The sequence below is a fragment of the Desmodus rotundus genome, chromosome 10 (assembly GCF_022682495.2).
Source record: "Desmodus rotundus isolate HL8 chromosome 10, HLdesRot8A.1, whole genome shotgun sequence".
NCBI lineage: Eukaryota > Metazoa > Chordata > Mammalia > Chiroptera > Phyllostomidae > Desmodus > Desmodus rotundus.
This window is the reverse complement of record NC_071396.1, coordinates 113,079,939-113,092,078: the sequence shown is the minus strand read 5'-3', so window position 1 is coordinate 113,092,078 and position 12,140 is coordinate 113,079,939. Positions and strand designations below refer to the sequence as shown.

Here is a 12,140-nt window from a genome sequence, read left to right as displayed (position 1 = left end):
CGTGCTGGGCCAGAGACGTGGGTGGGCGGGCAGACAGCCAGCCAACCACGTGCTGGGCTGGGACCAGCCTCACCTCCAGGGAGTCCCCAGATATGACCAAGGCGCAGTCGTGCTTCCTTCGAAAGGCGTTCAGCTCCAAGTGGGCCTCCCCTCGGCTGGCCACCTGCACCAAAGGGGAGAAGGCAGCCGTGTTGCCGAAGCGTGGGCAGCGACACACAAGCCCTTAGCGTGGGTCACTGATGTCTTCAGACACGTGACCGAAAACTGGTAGGTGCTTCACACAGGAGGTCTTGGGAGAAACAGCTCTCTCGTTTCCGTGACAGCGCTGGGAGCAGACACCCGCTGACTGAACTCCGCCCATTCTCCAATGGGCGGCACTTAAAGCACCACAGCACAGCACAGTGGACAGAGGGTGGTGGCTGGTCAGGAAACAGACAATGGCCGCCCCTTCCGTCCCTGTGGCCCCACACTAGCCAGAAGTCTCTGGTGCAGCCGCATGGTGACGCAGGGCCCTGGGAACCAAGCTCCTGGGCAGAGAGAGGCCCAGGCGACCAGGGCCAAGGCCTCCACCGAGTGGCATCCCTGTCTGAGCCACAGGGCTCCACTTCTCTGTTCGTTCCAGCCAGCAAATAGTGAAAGAGTAAAATCAAGCTGTCATGTTCAAATGTCATTAACTTTGCAATGGAAGCACTTCCGACACCAACACACTGGTTTTGACATACTTTCTGTGGAGATTTTATGGGGCATAAAAGAAATGATATATTATAGGACTGAAATAAATTAAAAATTTCATATGTGGTCCAAATTAATCTCAGATTCATCTTTAAATAGGTAGGTTTTATTGTGGAAATTTTAATTTGTGGTGCCATAACACTGAAAAGTCAACAAAAATTGATCTGAAGTTTTATCAGAATCATTAATAATTTAATTGCAAATAGTCGTCTGCAGGGCCTAATTTGCGATTCCAATGCTCCCAAATAAACGACATTTACATGTAAATGACACCCAGGATCTGTGTCTGTAGGTGCTCCTGCCGCATTCAGAGCAGACGTAGACACTCGCAGTGTCTGCTCGCCCACCATCCGTCAAGACCCCAGGAACTTTTATTTTTTGTTGGAATTAAATGTGGTCAAAGGCAATACATACAGTAAACACATAAATTTAATCATTTGTATTAATTTTCTTTGAGCTAATTAAGGAAGAGCATTTACTCTGAGGACGGTGGCAGATGACAGCCACGTCCCTACTCTGTGTCTAGACCTGACCCCCGACGGCGGCTGCAGGGAGTGGGGTTCCCGCCAACGGGCAGCGCAGCTTTCCAGACGGATGGAGGATCGCCTGTCGGGCCTGTGCCGAGACAGGCATGTCGTTGTGCAAGTACTTCCAACAGTGCGACGGGAACGTGCTTTTCAATTTAGACACGCCTCGTTTCCATCAAAAGGCAGCTTTTGATCGCAGTTAATGTAGCTCATAGAAATCTATTTCCGACGGCTTTATAAACTCAGTGAGAAAACGATCAGAACTGACGACGGGTCACTGGGGAGAAGCGGCCTGCAGGCTCTCACAGAGAAAATGTCCTGAACTGGAGGGACTTCGGCAGACTTACGGGTCTGAAGACGTGGACGTCCTGTGTTCTTGACACCAGGTGCGAGCTCTTGGCAATGCAGGTGGCCGTCTCCAGCTTGTCGCCTGTCAGCATCCATATCTAGGGGACAGTTCACACTGGTGACCCCCACCACTCTCTCGTCTCTTCCTAGTGTCCCTCCTGCACGGAATTCCGCAGCCCCAGGGTCTCAGCATCACCATTCATACTGTCTGAAACATGGGGGCGACTGTGTGCCCCTCGAGGATGAGTGGATGAGCAAACCATGGCCCACACACAGTGCGAAGCGAAGGCAGACAGTCACAAAGAGCAAATGCTATCCAGTCCCCCTCGCAGGGGGTCCCTGGAGTCGCCAGAGTCATGGGGCAGGAAGTAGTGGGTGGGTGGGAGTCAGGGGCTGCGGGGAAGGGGATGGGAGCTCGGCTTTATGTGGACAGAGCGTCAGACTTGCAAGATGAGAAGTTCTGGAGAATGTGGCGGTGCTGGCGGCACAGCGCTGTGCATGTGCCAGAGAGCTGGGCACAAAGCCACGGTGAGGTGGTGAGGTCTGTGTCGGCAACCATAACGGCATCTCTGTTAACTTGCCTCACTAAAGCGAGGAGCCGCAAAGTGAAGTTTAAGCTCAGGGCTGTGACCCGGGGCATAAGGCACTGCACAGTCGTGGCCGGGTGCTGGGAGGAGACCCTGGCCACCCCCTTCCAGCTGGCTGGCTTTTGGCTGGATATGGGCTCAAAGTGGATGAGTAGGTGTAGGTAGGCTGGAAGTTGTATCAAGGAAAACCTTCAAATTACACATGTGTACACATGTTGTGTATATAAATCTCCCTAGAGTAAATGAGAAGAGCGAAACCAGGACATTCAATGTATAACCAAAAGGTCTCTGTTTTTGTAACAGCAGAAACTTCCAGTGATGTCTCATCACCTGAATTTTCAGGTGTCTTAACGTGTCACACGCAAACGCGCACTTTTGGAAGCAGGGAACAGAAAAGTCAAGACGTGTGCTGACTCTAGGGGTATGCTGAGGCTCTCCCAGTGTCTCTCAGTGTCTGTGCGTTTGTGCTTGCTGTCCGCACGCTTGTGCTCCCCTTCCCAAGCTGGGACCTGAGGCTGGACACCCTGGGAGCGCAAGGCTGGGCTGGGACACGGGACCAGACCCGTCCCACCAGGGGCCTGCCTGCTGCCTGGGGGAGCCTGTCGGCCGAAGCAGCGACTTGGGTTTCACATGAAGGGAGTGAGGGTGTGTTTCCTTCAACTGGAAAAGGAAGAAAAAAGCCCAGGAAATCTTCCCCAGTTGAGGAAGGAATTGATACGGACGCCCAGATGTTCACCCAAGGAGCACCCACTCCTGCACCTACTGAGGGACCGGCCCGGACAGTGGAGAAAGGATGGGCCTGAAGTTTGTGGAAAAGCACGAGAGAACGAGCAAGGCCTCTGCGTGTAACAGTTGTGTCTCTTCGCACCCAACAGTCAGGTCTGGGTCTCTGACACATCTGAGTGTGAGCGGCTCACTGAACTCCTTGCTGATGCACTCGTGCCTGTTGCTACTGCGCAGCCCTGCCCCACCCCGCCCCTCCCCCACCTGCCCACCAGCCCTTGCTCTAAATGCCCCTGGATCCCTCACTCTGGCCAGGGGCAGCCCCAGCTCTGAGGTGGTGCTGAAACTGCTTTTGTCCTCACCTGTCACTGAGCTTCCGGCTCCCCTGGAAGCACCAGGTGAGACAGTACATTCTGGGAAACTGAGCCTCATGCCAGGAAGCGCTAAGGCTGTGGGTGCAGATGCCTGGGGCACCAGGGTGTGTGCGGTGGTACCTTGATGCCCGCATTGCGCAGCAGCTCCAGCGTGGGCCGCACATCCGCCTGCAACCGGTCCTCCACGCCCGTCAGGCCCAGCAGCTGCATCTCGCGCTCCAAGCTCTCCACCGCTGCGGCCACCTTCAGTGCCCGGTCGTGCACGCTCAGCTTGGCCTGCGTGTAGCGGCTCTGAGGACAGACGGGGCTGTGCTGTCAGTCACTCAGGACTCAGGACTGGGAACCAGGCACGGCTAAAGAAATGCCCACTCCCAGCAGGATGCAGCAGAGGGCGGGCCTGACTCCTGACACTCTTGCTGCGGCCAGGCGATGACCTCGGTGTCACCCACGCAGGAACAGCCATTCTCACAGCAACCCCGGAGCCCACCAGGGCCAGGCGCAGAGAGGGTGCAGGGAGCCGGGGCCTGCTCACCTCGAAGTCCTGGTACTGCTCCTCCGTGAGCGCCCTCTTCGCAACCACGAGGGTGCGCAGGCCCTCACGGGCCATGTTCCCACACTGCAAAAGAAGACACGGGTCACAGGGGCCTCTGCAGGGTCAGGGTTACCGTCCGGGCTGTGACCATGTCCGCTGCATCTCCACCTCTGCTCCCAGCCCCTGTGTCCTGGGCCAGTGGACTAGACACGTGGGCCCAGGACTCAGGAGACTGCCCATCATCCACACTTGGTCCCTGCCCTCCTGACCTCTGGGGACAGGAGGTAATGGGACACATAGGGCTGGCGTCACAGCGCGGCCCTCCAGACAGCACGCACAAGTCCTTCCCACCTCACACCACTTCGATGTGGCAAACGCTAAGCTACTGTACCCTGAACCACCTGTCTGAGGCTCACCTGGTGGCACGTCAAGAATGACAGCCGAGGCTCATCCAGCCACTGGGCTCGTGGACCACCAGCTGCCTGAGGCCCCGCCCTTCTCACCGAGTCCCTCTCAACTTTCGAACTTTGACACGTAAAAGCTCCAAAGGCTGGCCATTTCGCCTGTCCTGGGCACTCGTGGTCAGCAGAGACCATGGTGGCCACCTCCCCTTGGAGCCTGAGACCATTTCCGGTGATGGGCTCCAGGCAGGGGCCTGGCAAAGGTGGGGCCGGGTGCAAACAGGCCCTGCAGCTGAGCACCAGGGACGGCAGGGTCTTCGGCAAGTGCTTCTGCTTTAAAGCACAGCTGGAGAGCCAAAGACCATATCTCCAATGTCCATTAAAGACATGCAGCTGGAAACGTGATGTGATTAAGCAAATGCATCACCAGAGAGTGAATTAATTAGCTCCTCCTTTAGTGAAAAGAGAGCGAGACACCAGCAGCAGCTCTGCACAGTGGAAAGGGCCACCCCTGGGTGCTGGCTCCATGCCCTGCACAGAGGGGATCGAGACTTGGGGTGTCCAGCCTTCTGAACAGAATCTGAGACATGAGTGGAAATCCCTCATCACCCAGGGTCAGGCCCGTCAGCCCCCTGACAAAGTGTCCAGGCCCAACCTCCCTGCTTGCTTGCTCGCTTGCTTGCTCGCCCGCCCTGCCACCACATGCTGACCCTGTCCCCTCCCAGATGACCTCACCTCCCTCTCTGGGGCTCCCCGACGGCAGACCTCCTCCCTGCACTGGGCGGGGAGATGCTACCATCTGCAGGCACACAGGTGTGCCCTCAGGTGTGCTGCAGTTCCCTGTCGGGTGGACTAGAGCTAATGCTCACAGTCACACACACACAGCAGGAAGAGCTGACAGCGGGTCCTGGCTCGAGGACAGGGTCCCCAGGGGAAGGCAGCGTGCTTCCCACCGTGTCCTCGTATTCCCCAGTCCTCACTCCTGTCTCCGTCCTAACAACAGGTCTGGAGTGAGGGGCACGTCCACCCTCAGAGGGAAGGTAGCGACTGCCCGCGGCATCACATGGCGGACGTGGCCCCTGTGCGTCTGTGCACTCACGTGGCAGCTTTGGTAAGCCGGCCCTTTCCGGTGTGGGGTGGGTGAGAAGGCTGGTGCCTTCTGTTGTTGGGTTTTTTTGTTAGTATTTGGAGAACTCAAGCACGTAGCCGACAACCCCACAAACCTGGAGGGCTTGTAGGAGACAGAGGAGCCTGCGCAGCCCATGGCAGACGGACTGGCCTCCAGCAGGTGGAAGGCCTCAGACCAAGAGAGCCCCACACAAAGACGGGGGTGGAGGTCAGAGCCACCTACGGGGAGAGACCGTGATGTGGAGGGAGTAAATGCACACAGGGCTGTTAATGAAGTTATCTTTGTGAAAGGCAATCTGACATTATCTGTCTGTTGCAAGACATTTATTGATTTGACCTCATAAAGCTAAATAAATTAAACAAGTATTTTATAATTAATTGCACATCATTATGACCAAAAGTAATTTTTATGGCATTTTACTAGGTCTTCAGGGAATTTAATTTATTCATGTCCCTGATTAAACCCCAGTGCCCGAGGAGCTATTGATTCATACTGCCCATAGCACGGTGGAGGGTGCGGCCCTGCGCGGACAGGCGTCCCCGCAGCCCCGCAGGGGAGGTGCTGCAGCAAGCACACACACACTACAGGCTCCTACCGCTGCGCGCAGGGCTTTCGTGTGGCTTTGAAATCCAGCTTCTCATCAATACATACACGTGAACACCACACCACACAGCCTCCCGAGGCTGAAACAAACCCTGTTTGTCCAGGGGGAGTCCGTGAAACACTGCGTTCGTTATGTTTGTATCTCACGCTCTGTTTTTAAAGTGAACCCTGCGTACAGATTCGAAGTGGATTAAAATCTTCCTGTAAATAACTTAGGTTACAAAATGAATATTTTAAAGTATAATTCTGGCTATATATACATTATTATTTCAGGATTTTTAGTGAGTGATTAGTAACGCTGTCCACTTTCTCACTAATATAAACAAACATTCTTCTGAAGGACCTGCTTGCATGGAGGTGCCAGCAACCCCACAAGCCCCAAAGCGGGAGCTGTTCGTGCAGAAAGAGGCTGCTTGTCACTGAACAGACCCCGATCCCCCGCTGCATAAGGCTCAGGAGACCTGGCTTCCCTTAACACACCTCGGCAGCTATGCCGTGGCCCACCACAGGTCTTAAATCTGCATCGTGGTTTACCCCAGGCACCAGCGTCTCCCTCGGGAGAGGACGCTGTCCTGTCTGCTCTGCTGGCTCATCTGCCTGCGCGCCGGCACCCAGAGCAGCGGTTACCTCCTCCTCCAGCCAGTCGTTGTACTGGACGACAGTGGCCATGACAGCGTCGGCACCTTTCATGTAGAAAGTGATCTCTGCCGTGGACTCATCCTGCAGGGGAGGAGGACAAACAGGTGTGCTCAGGCCGCACCACTCCCCTAGGGACATGGCTCCCAGCAGCTCAGAGCAGCCCTCTCTGGGCAGGGGCCCTCTGTGCCGAGTGGCTCAACCCCATTCCCACGCCGCTCCACACCCCGACCCCAGGCAGCGGAGAATGAGGACACGGCTGCACATCTTGAGATGCCATGATGTGCCCGGAATAAAGTGTCACTGGAGGTCGCGTTGGGCTGACCTCGGGCTGCAAGGCCAGCATGAATCCTCTCAACTTTTCATTGTCTGACTGAATAACTTTCTTGTTTAGCCAACTTCTGATACAGAGTTTTGGCATCTGTGAAAAAATTTAATGGGGATGTATCTCAACAACTATATGGTCCTAAATTATTCCTATGTTAAAGCTGCTGGCATGTGCCCACTGCTGGAAACAAACCCAGTTGAAGAAGTGACGGCTTGGAGGGGTGCTGCCCGAGCCGTCACAGGAGAGCCGTCTGACATCACCCCGGGAGGGCCCCACTCCGCAGCGTCCGTCACTGATGTAAAGCCCTGCGTGGGGGTGAGTGGCACCTACCCGGACGATGATGCCCATGCGCTTGCCCTCTGAGGTGAAGGGGAACATCTGCAGGACACGGTACGTAAGGATCTGGCCGCCGGGCGTCCTCAGCTGCATGGACGTGAGGTCTCTGTTGACCAGCGTGAGGCCGACGCTCTCTGTCCACTGCACCAGGGCCACCTGGAGGAGGCCACCAAGCAATGAGGCCACTGTTTTCCCAGGAAGGAGAGCGACAGGCTGGTGCCCCAAAAGCTTGCCGAGAGGCAGCCGATTTATACAACCTACTGTGCCAAGAACTTGGTGTTTCTGTGGCCACGTCAAGTATTCCCTTTTAATGCCACCTCTGCAGGACCACCACCAGCAGGGTACCAGAGCCCCCAGTCTCGCTTCCCAAGACAAACGCGAGGCTGGCTGGCTCTGCTGGTTGCAGGGAGCCAGGGTTTGGTGGCCATGCAGCTGCGCCAGCAGGCTCAGCGCAGGGCAGGCTTTCCAAGGTCCTTTCTGACTCCACCTGAATCCCTCTGTTCATCTGACCTTTTCCTAAAGTAAGAGATGAACTGGGAACTGATTAACTCTACGGCTGCTGTGTCCACGTGTACACTGTGGCGGGGGGGTGGTCTATTTCCCACACACCTTTTAAGGTTTCGACAAGAAGGTTGAGAGGTGAGGACAGTTGTGTTGTGCTGAAGACACATCCTTGTTTGTACAGGTTTCTTTTTTTTTTTTTTAATTTTATTTATTTTTACAGAGAGTGGAAGGGAGGGTGAAGAGAAGGAGAGAAGCATCAATGTGTGGTTGCCTCTCACATGGCCCCCACTGGGGACCTGGCCCGCAACCCAGGTATGTGCCCCGAATGGGACTTGAACCAGTGACCCTTTGGTTTGCAGCCTGCGCTCAATCCACAGAGCCACCCCAGCCAGGGCTGTTTGCACAGTTTTAAACTGCAGCTTCACTTTATTTCATGTGCACTCAGCGTACCGGGATTCACCTTTTGTAAATTTCTGGTATTTTTGAAGTTTGAGTGGCAGAGCTACCCACGGGGAAAGGGAAGAATGTCAGAGAAGCAGGAGGGAGGGAAACAGCAACAAGGGTTCTGTACTCTCAGTGCCTTCAGTTACGAAGTCAGAAACGAGTCCCTGTAGGAAAGGCGTCAGGGAGGGGCCCTCCAGCGACCCAGGACAGCACTCTGTGGGACCCACCCTGGGCCTCAGAGGTGAGGGTCGTTCCACGGCCACGTCCCCTCTGGTCTGTCTCCCCTGCCCCCCGCCCCCACTTCCCTGCAGGCCTGACAGCCACTGACCCCGGCCCCGTCTGCCCTGCAACCTGCCACAGCTTCCTGGGCCACATGCCCATTCCTCCTCAGTTAGAAACATGTGTTCCAGTTACATCACTACAGTCACTGGTAGCTGATCTGTAAGCCCAGGGCTGTTGGGCTGCTGTCACTTGCCCCAAGCAGCACCCTGTCCCTGACGAGCCGCCCATGCATGGCTGGGTTCCAGTGTCCAACTGGCCCAGTGGTCAGCTGGGAGAGCTCCGCTGACGGGGGAAGGCTCTGACCCTGACCCTCCATGGCCGTGGGTGGACTAGACACGAGGCACCCTTGTGTAGGTGACCCCTGCTCGGTGTCAAACCACTGGGCCAGTCTGAAAACATGCTCTCCAGGCTGCAGCATGGTCTCTGGAGAGACAAAACAAAGCCAAGCCCATGGACAAACCCCAAGCCCGGAACCTGCACCCCAGTGGCCTGCTCAGGCTGCACCACAGTAACTCGGGCTGGCTGCCAGGGGAGGCAGCTGCTCTGGGGGACACCTGCCCTTCACCTTCACCACTCGAAGTTCCGCTCTCAACGCGGAACCAAGGCTCCTCCCCTTTCTGTGGGAAAGACAGGAGATGAGCAAATCTGCACTGCTGTCTGTTCCGTGAGCTATTCCAGTAAGATCTCTGTTCTCCTTTTCCAGAAGATAAATTCCACATGCAGAAACAAATCGAATGTTTTCAGACAACTGTCCACAGACTCCAGGGCCCCGCAAATGCTGCATCTACACAGCTCCTCAAAAATTAGGACGATGACCATCCTTATCATTTTCAGACGAAAACTCATGTTAGGGATTTCCTAACCTTCTGCAACTTTTTAATCATTGTCGAATTTCCAAAGTAGGAAGAAATTTTAAACAAGCATCATTTTAAATATAAGATTAGCATATCTATTTAGTTGTAGTAATCCCTGAATCAAGGACATCCCCCTTCATTGTGAATTCCTAATTTAAGACTCAAAGTGTTACTACATATAAAAATCCTATGTATTTTCATCAAAATTTGCATTGCCTTTTGGCAGGTAACACGGTACCCACATAGTAAGTATTTTTAAGTATTTTCCAAGGCTGGTTTGATTACTTTACAGAATTCTGAAGAACCCAGAGTAGAAAAAGTGTGTTAAGTCCCTGGCTGGTGTGGCTCAGTGGATGGAATGCTGGCCTGCGAACCAAAGGGTCGCCGGTTTGATTCCCAGTCAGGGCACATGCCTGGGTTGTGGGACAGGTTCCCAGTAGGGGGCGTGTGAGAGGCAACCACACAGTGCTGCTTCTCTCCCTCTCTTTCTCCTTCCCTTTACCTCTCTAAAAATAAATAAAATCTTAATAAAAAAAAGAAAAAGAAAAAGCATATAAGGAAGCTATACATAAAATATACTAAGACTGTATAGGAATTGGGCAAATTAGTTTAATAATAGATTTTTGTCAACCTAAAAATCGAAGAATAATACAAGGTTAATTAAATCTTTCCATATTTAAGATTTTATAATTTTTGTTTCCTATAGATTAAAAAAATTATTTCATTTTAAAATGCTGGCAAAAATAACTCAGCAGACCCAATGCTTCACTTGGAGATGGGAAAAAACTGAGCAATGCGGCCTGTCCCGACGGGCCCGAGCCTCAGCAGCTCCACTAAATTAAACCCGACGTGGGCACTGGTCAGCTAGTGAACTCACAAAGCAACAGCCTGTGCCCACTTCCGTTGTGACCGACTCTCAGGCGTGCCGCGCCATGTGGACACATCAGGACCAAACGTGCGGATGTGAAGGGCACTCACCCAGCTTTACTTCACAGCCTACCGCTCACGCCTGCGTCAGACACTGCCATACAGCCCCCGCCCACCTCAGAGCCTGCGCCTTGGGGGTCCCAGGCTGGTGCTCTGAGGAGTACCATGGGGCACGAGACTCTTCGAGAGGCCGACTGACCTCGTCGGGGCTGGAGGCCTGGTAGGTGCGGTTCTCGTCGCTGAGGTCCTGGTCCGCCTCTGCGTACTCAGTCTCCCCCGTCACGCTGGCTCGAGACTCGTACACGGGCGTCACGTTGTGGCACAAGGCAATGGCTTTCACTGCTTCGTAGACACGACTGCTCACACTTTTTCTAACTCTGGGACCTGAAGGCTGGGCTTTTCTCGGTGGAGTTGAACTGGCATTGTTTCCACTAGCTTGAGAGTGCAGCTGGGAAATACGGGAGTCACAGGATTAAAGACACAGCAGAGCTGACACTGGACCTATTACCATGTACCACTTTTACAAACTGAGCAGCTGGGGCAGAACAGCAGCTTCATCTGACTCCCTGGCCTGGCTCTGGTGACCTCCTTCATCCCACGTGCTGGTATGGGCAGTGTTTATCCGCCTGTGGGAAGGTGCTTCAGGAGTTCCCACTGGCCGAGTACACACACACACAAATGTTCACTGTAATGCTTAACATCTGACAGCTCCCTTTCCCTAGGTTCACTCTAGTGGTGGCATATATTGGCTGGGTCCTTCATAGCTGCTGTTTATTCACTGCTTCCAAAAGCAGAGTAAGTTTGAGAACAAAACAGAATGGTATATGATACAACCTCTTTGGGTTTTTTTCACAAATGTTCTACTTAGTGTGGTATAAACCTTTGCTGAATACCATGAATCAATCCAGCTGACAGCCTTCTCTGAAGTCAGTGTCCAGGGCTGTGGATCACAGCGACCGAACACAGGAACCAGTGTCCTGAGGGAGAACGAGCCCCACGCAGTGTCTCAGGGCCCTGCTCTCCTGAGGCAGCGACCCACCTAGCACGGGTGTTTGCTTGGCTCTGGGCACACTCCTGTTCAGGGGCCTCAGCCCAGCAGCCCAGCGGATAACTTGCATTCTTCACCTCCTGCTTGGGGAAGGGGAGGGGACACGCCCCCTGACCCCACAGGACTGTCAGATGCTCTTCAGTCACTTCAGGCTCCCTCCTGACAACCCTCCTTAGAAACCAAGTCTGTGGCTTTTGGACGGGTGTGCAGAGCCACTGAACCGTGACAGCTCTGCCCATCAAATTACAGTGCTGTCTGATGGAGGGTTCAGCTTCCCCGCGCAGCTGGCGCCCGTCAGCGCGTCAGACCCACATCTGCGCCCTGCTCCACGCCACCGCCGAGCAGAGGCTCGCTGACGTCCGCCTCTGAATCGTGCTAGCATACTGTGGGCGGTGTAATTCGATTTCCCACAAACCCCATTAAGGATTGTGCCCTCTATCACCAGATTCTTCCAGTGGGGGGACATAATCGGGTTACAAAAGATCCGTGACATTACAGCCGACCCAGTAGTCCGTTATCTTAACAACGAAGAGCACGAGCAGTAACGTCCGTTTCCCACAGAAGTGCTGTCTAGCCAGCTAATCAAGACAGCTGTTAGTAAAAAGAATTTTTAAACTCCTCCTAAATGGGAAAATATTAAATATTTGCTATTTTTATATAATGTCTCAAGTTTTCTGCTTTTACTTTTTCTAATAAAATCACTTACTTGGAGCTAGTATGATCATATCCATATGCATAGGAAATGTAAATTTTTAAAAAAGCATGTCACCTGGTACATTCAATGCCAGCACAGATTGCTAGGAGAGGGAAAAAGACTTTTACATT

At 53.8% G+C, this 12,140-nt stretch overlaps 1 protein-coding gene across 3 annotated transcripts in view; it reads right to left on the bottom strand.

Annotated features, from left to right (window-relative positions):
• Positions 1–12,140, bottom strand: part of ATP9B (ATPase phospholipid transporting 9B (putative)) — a 119,733-nt gene that overhangs the window by 11,964 nt on the left and 95,629 nt on the right. For all 3 annotated transcript variants that reach the window (XM_053912324.1, XM_053912325.1, XM_024580637.4), the window contains 7 exons: positions 10,467–10,715; positions 7,251–7,412; positions 6,584–6,676; positions 3,824–3,907; positions 3,412–3,582; positions 1,607–1,705; positions 74–163 (listed from right to left, as the gene is read on the bottom strand). In XM_053912324.1, the coding sequence (XP_053768299.1) occupies positions 74–163; positions 1,607–1,705; positions 3,412–3,582; positions 3,824–3,907; positions 6,584–6,676; positions 7,251–7,412; positions 10,467–10,715 (948 nt within the window). The remainder of the gene's footprint in view (positions 1–73; positions 164–1,606; positions 1,706–3,411; positions 3,583–3,823; positions 3,908–6,583; positions 6,677–7,250; positions 7,413–10,466; positions 10,716–12,140) is intronic.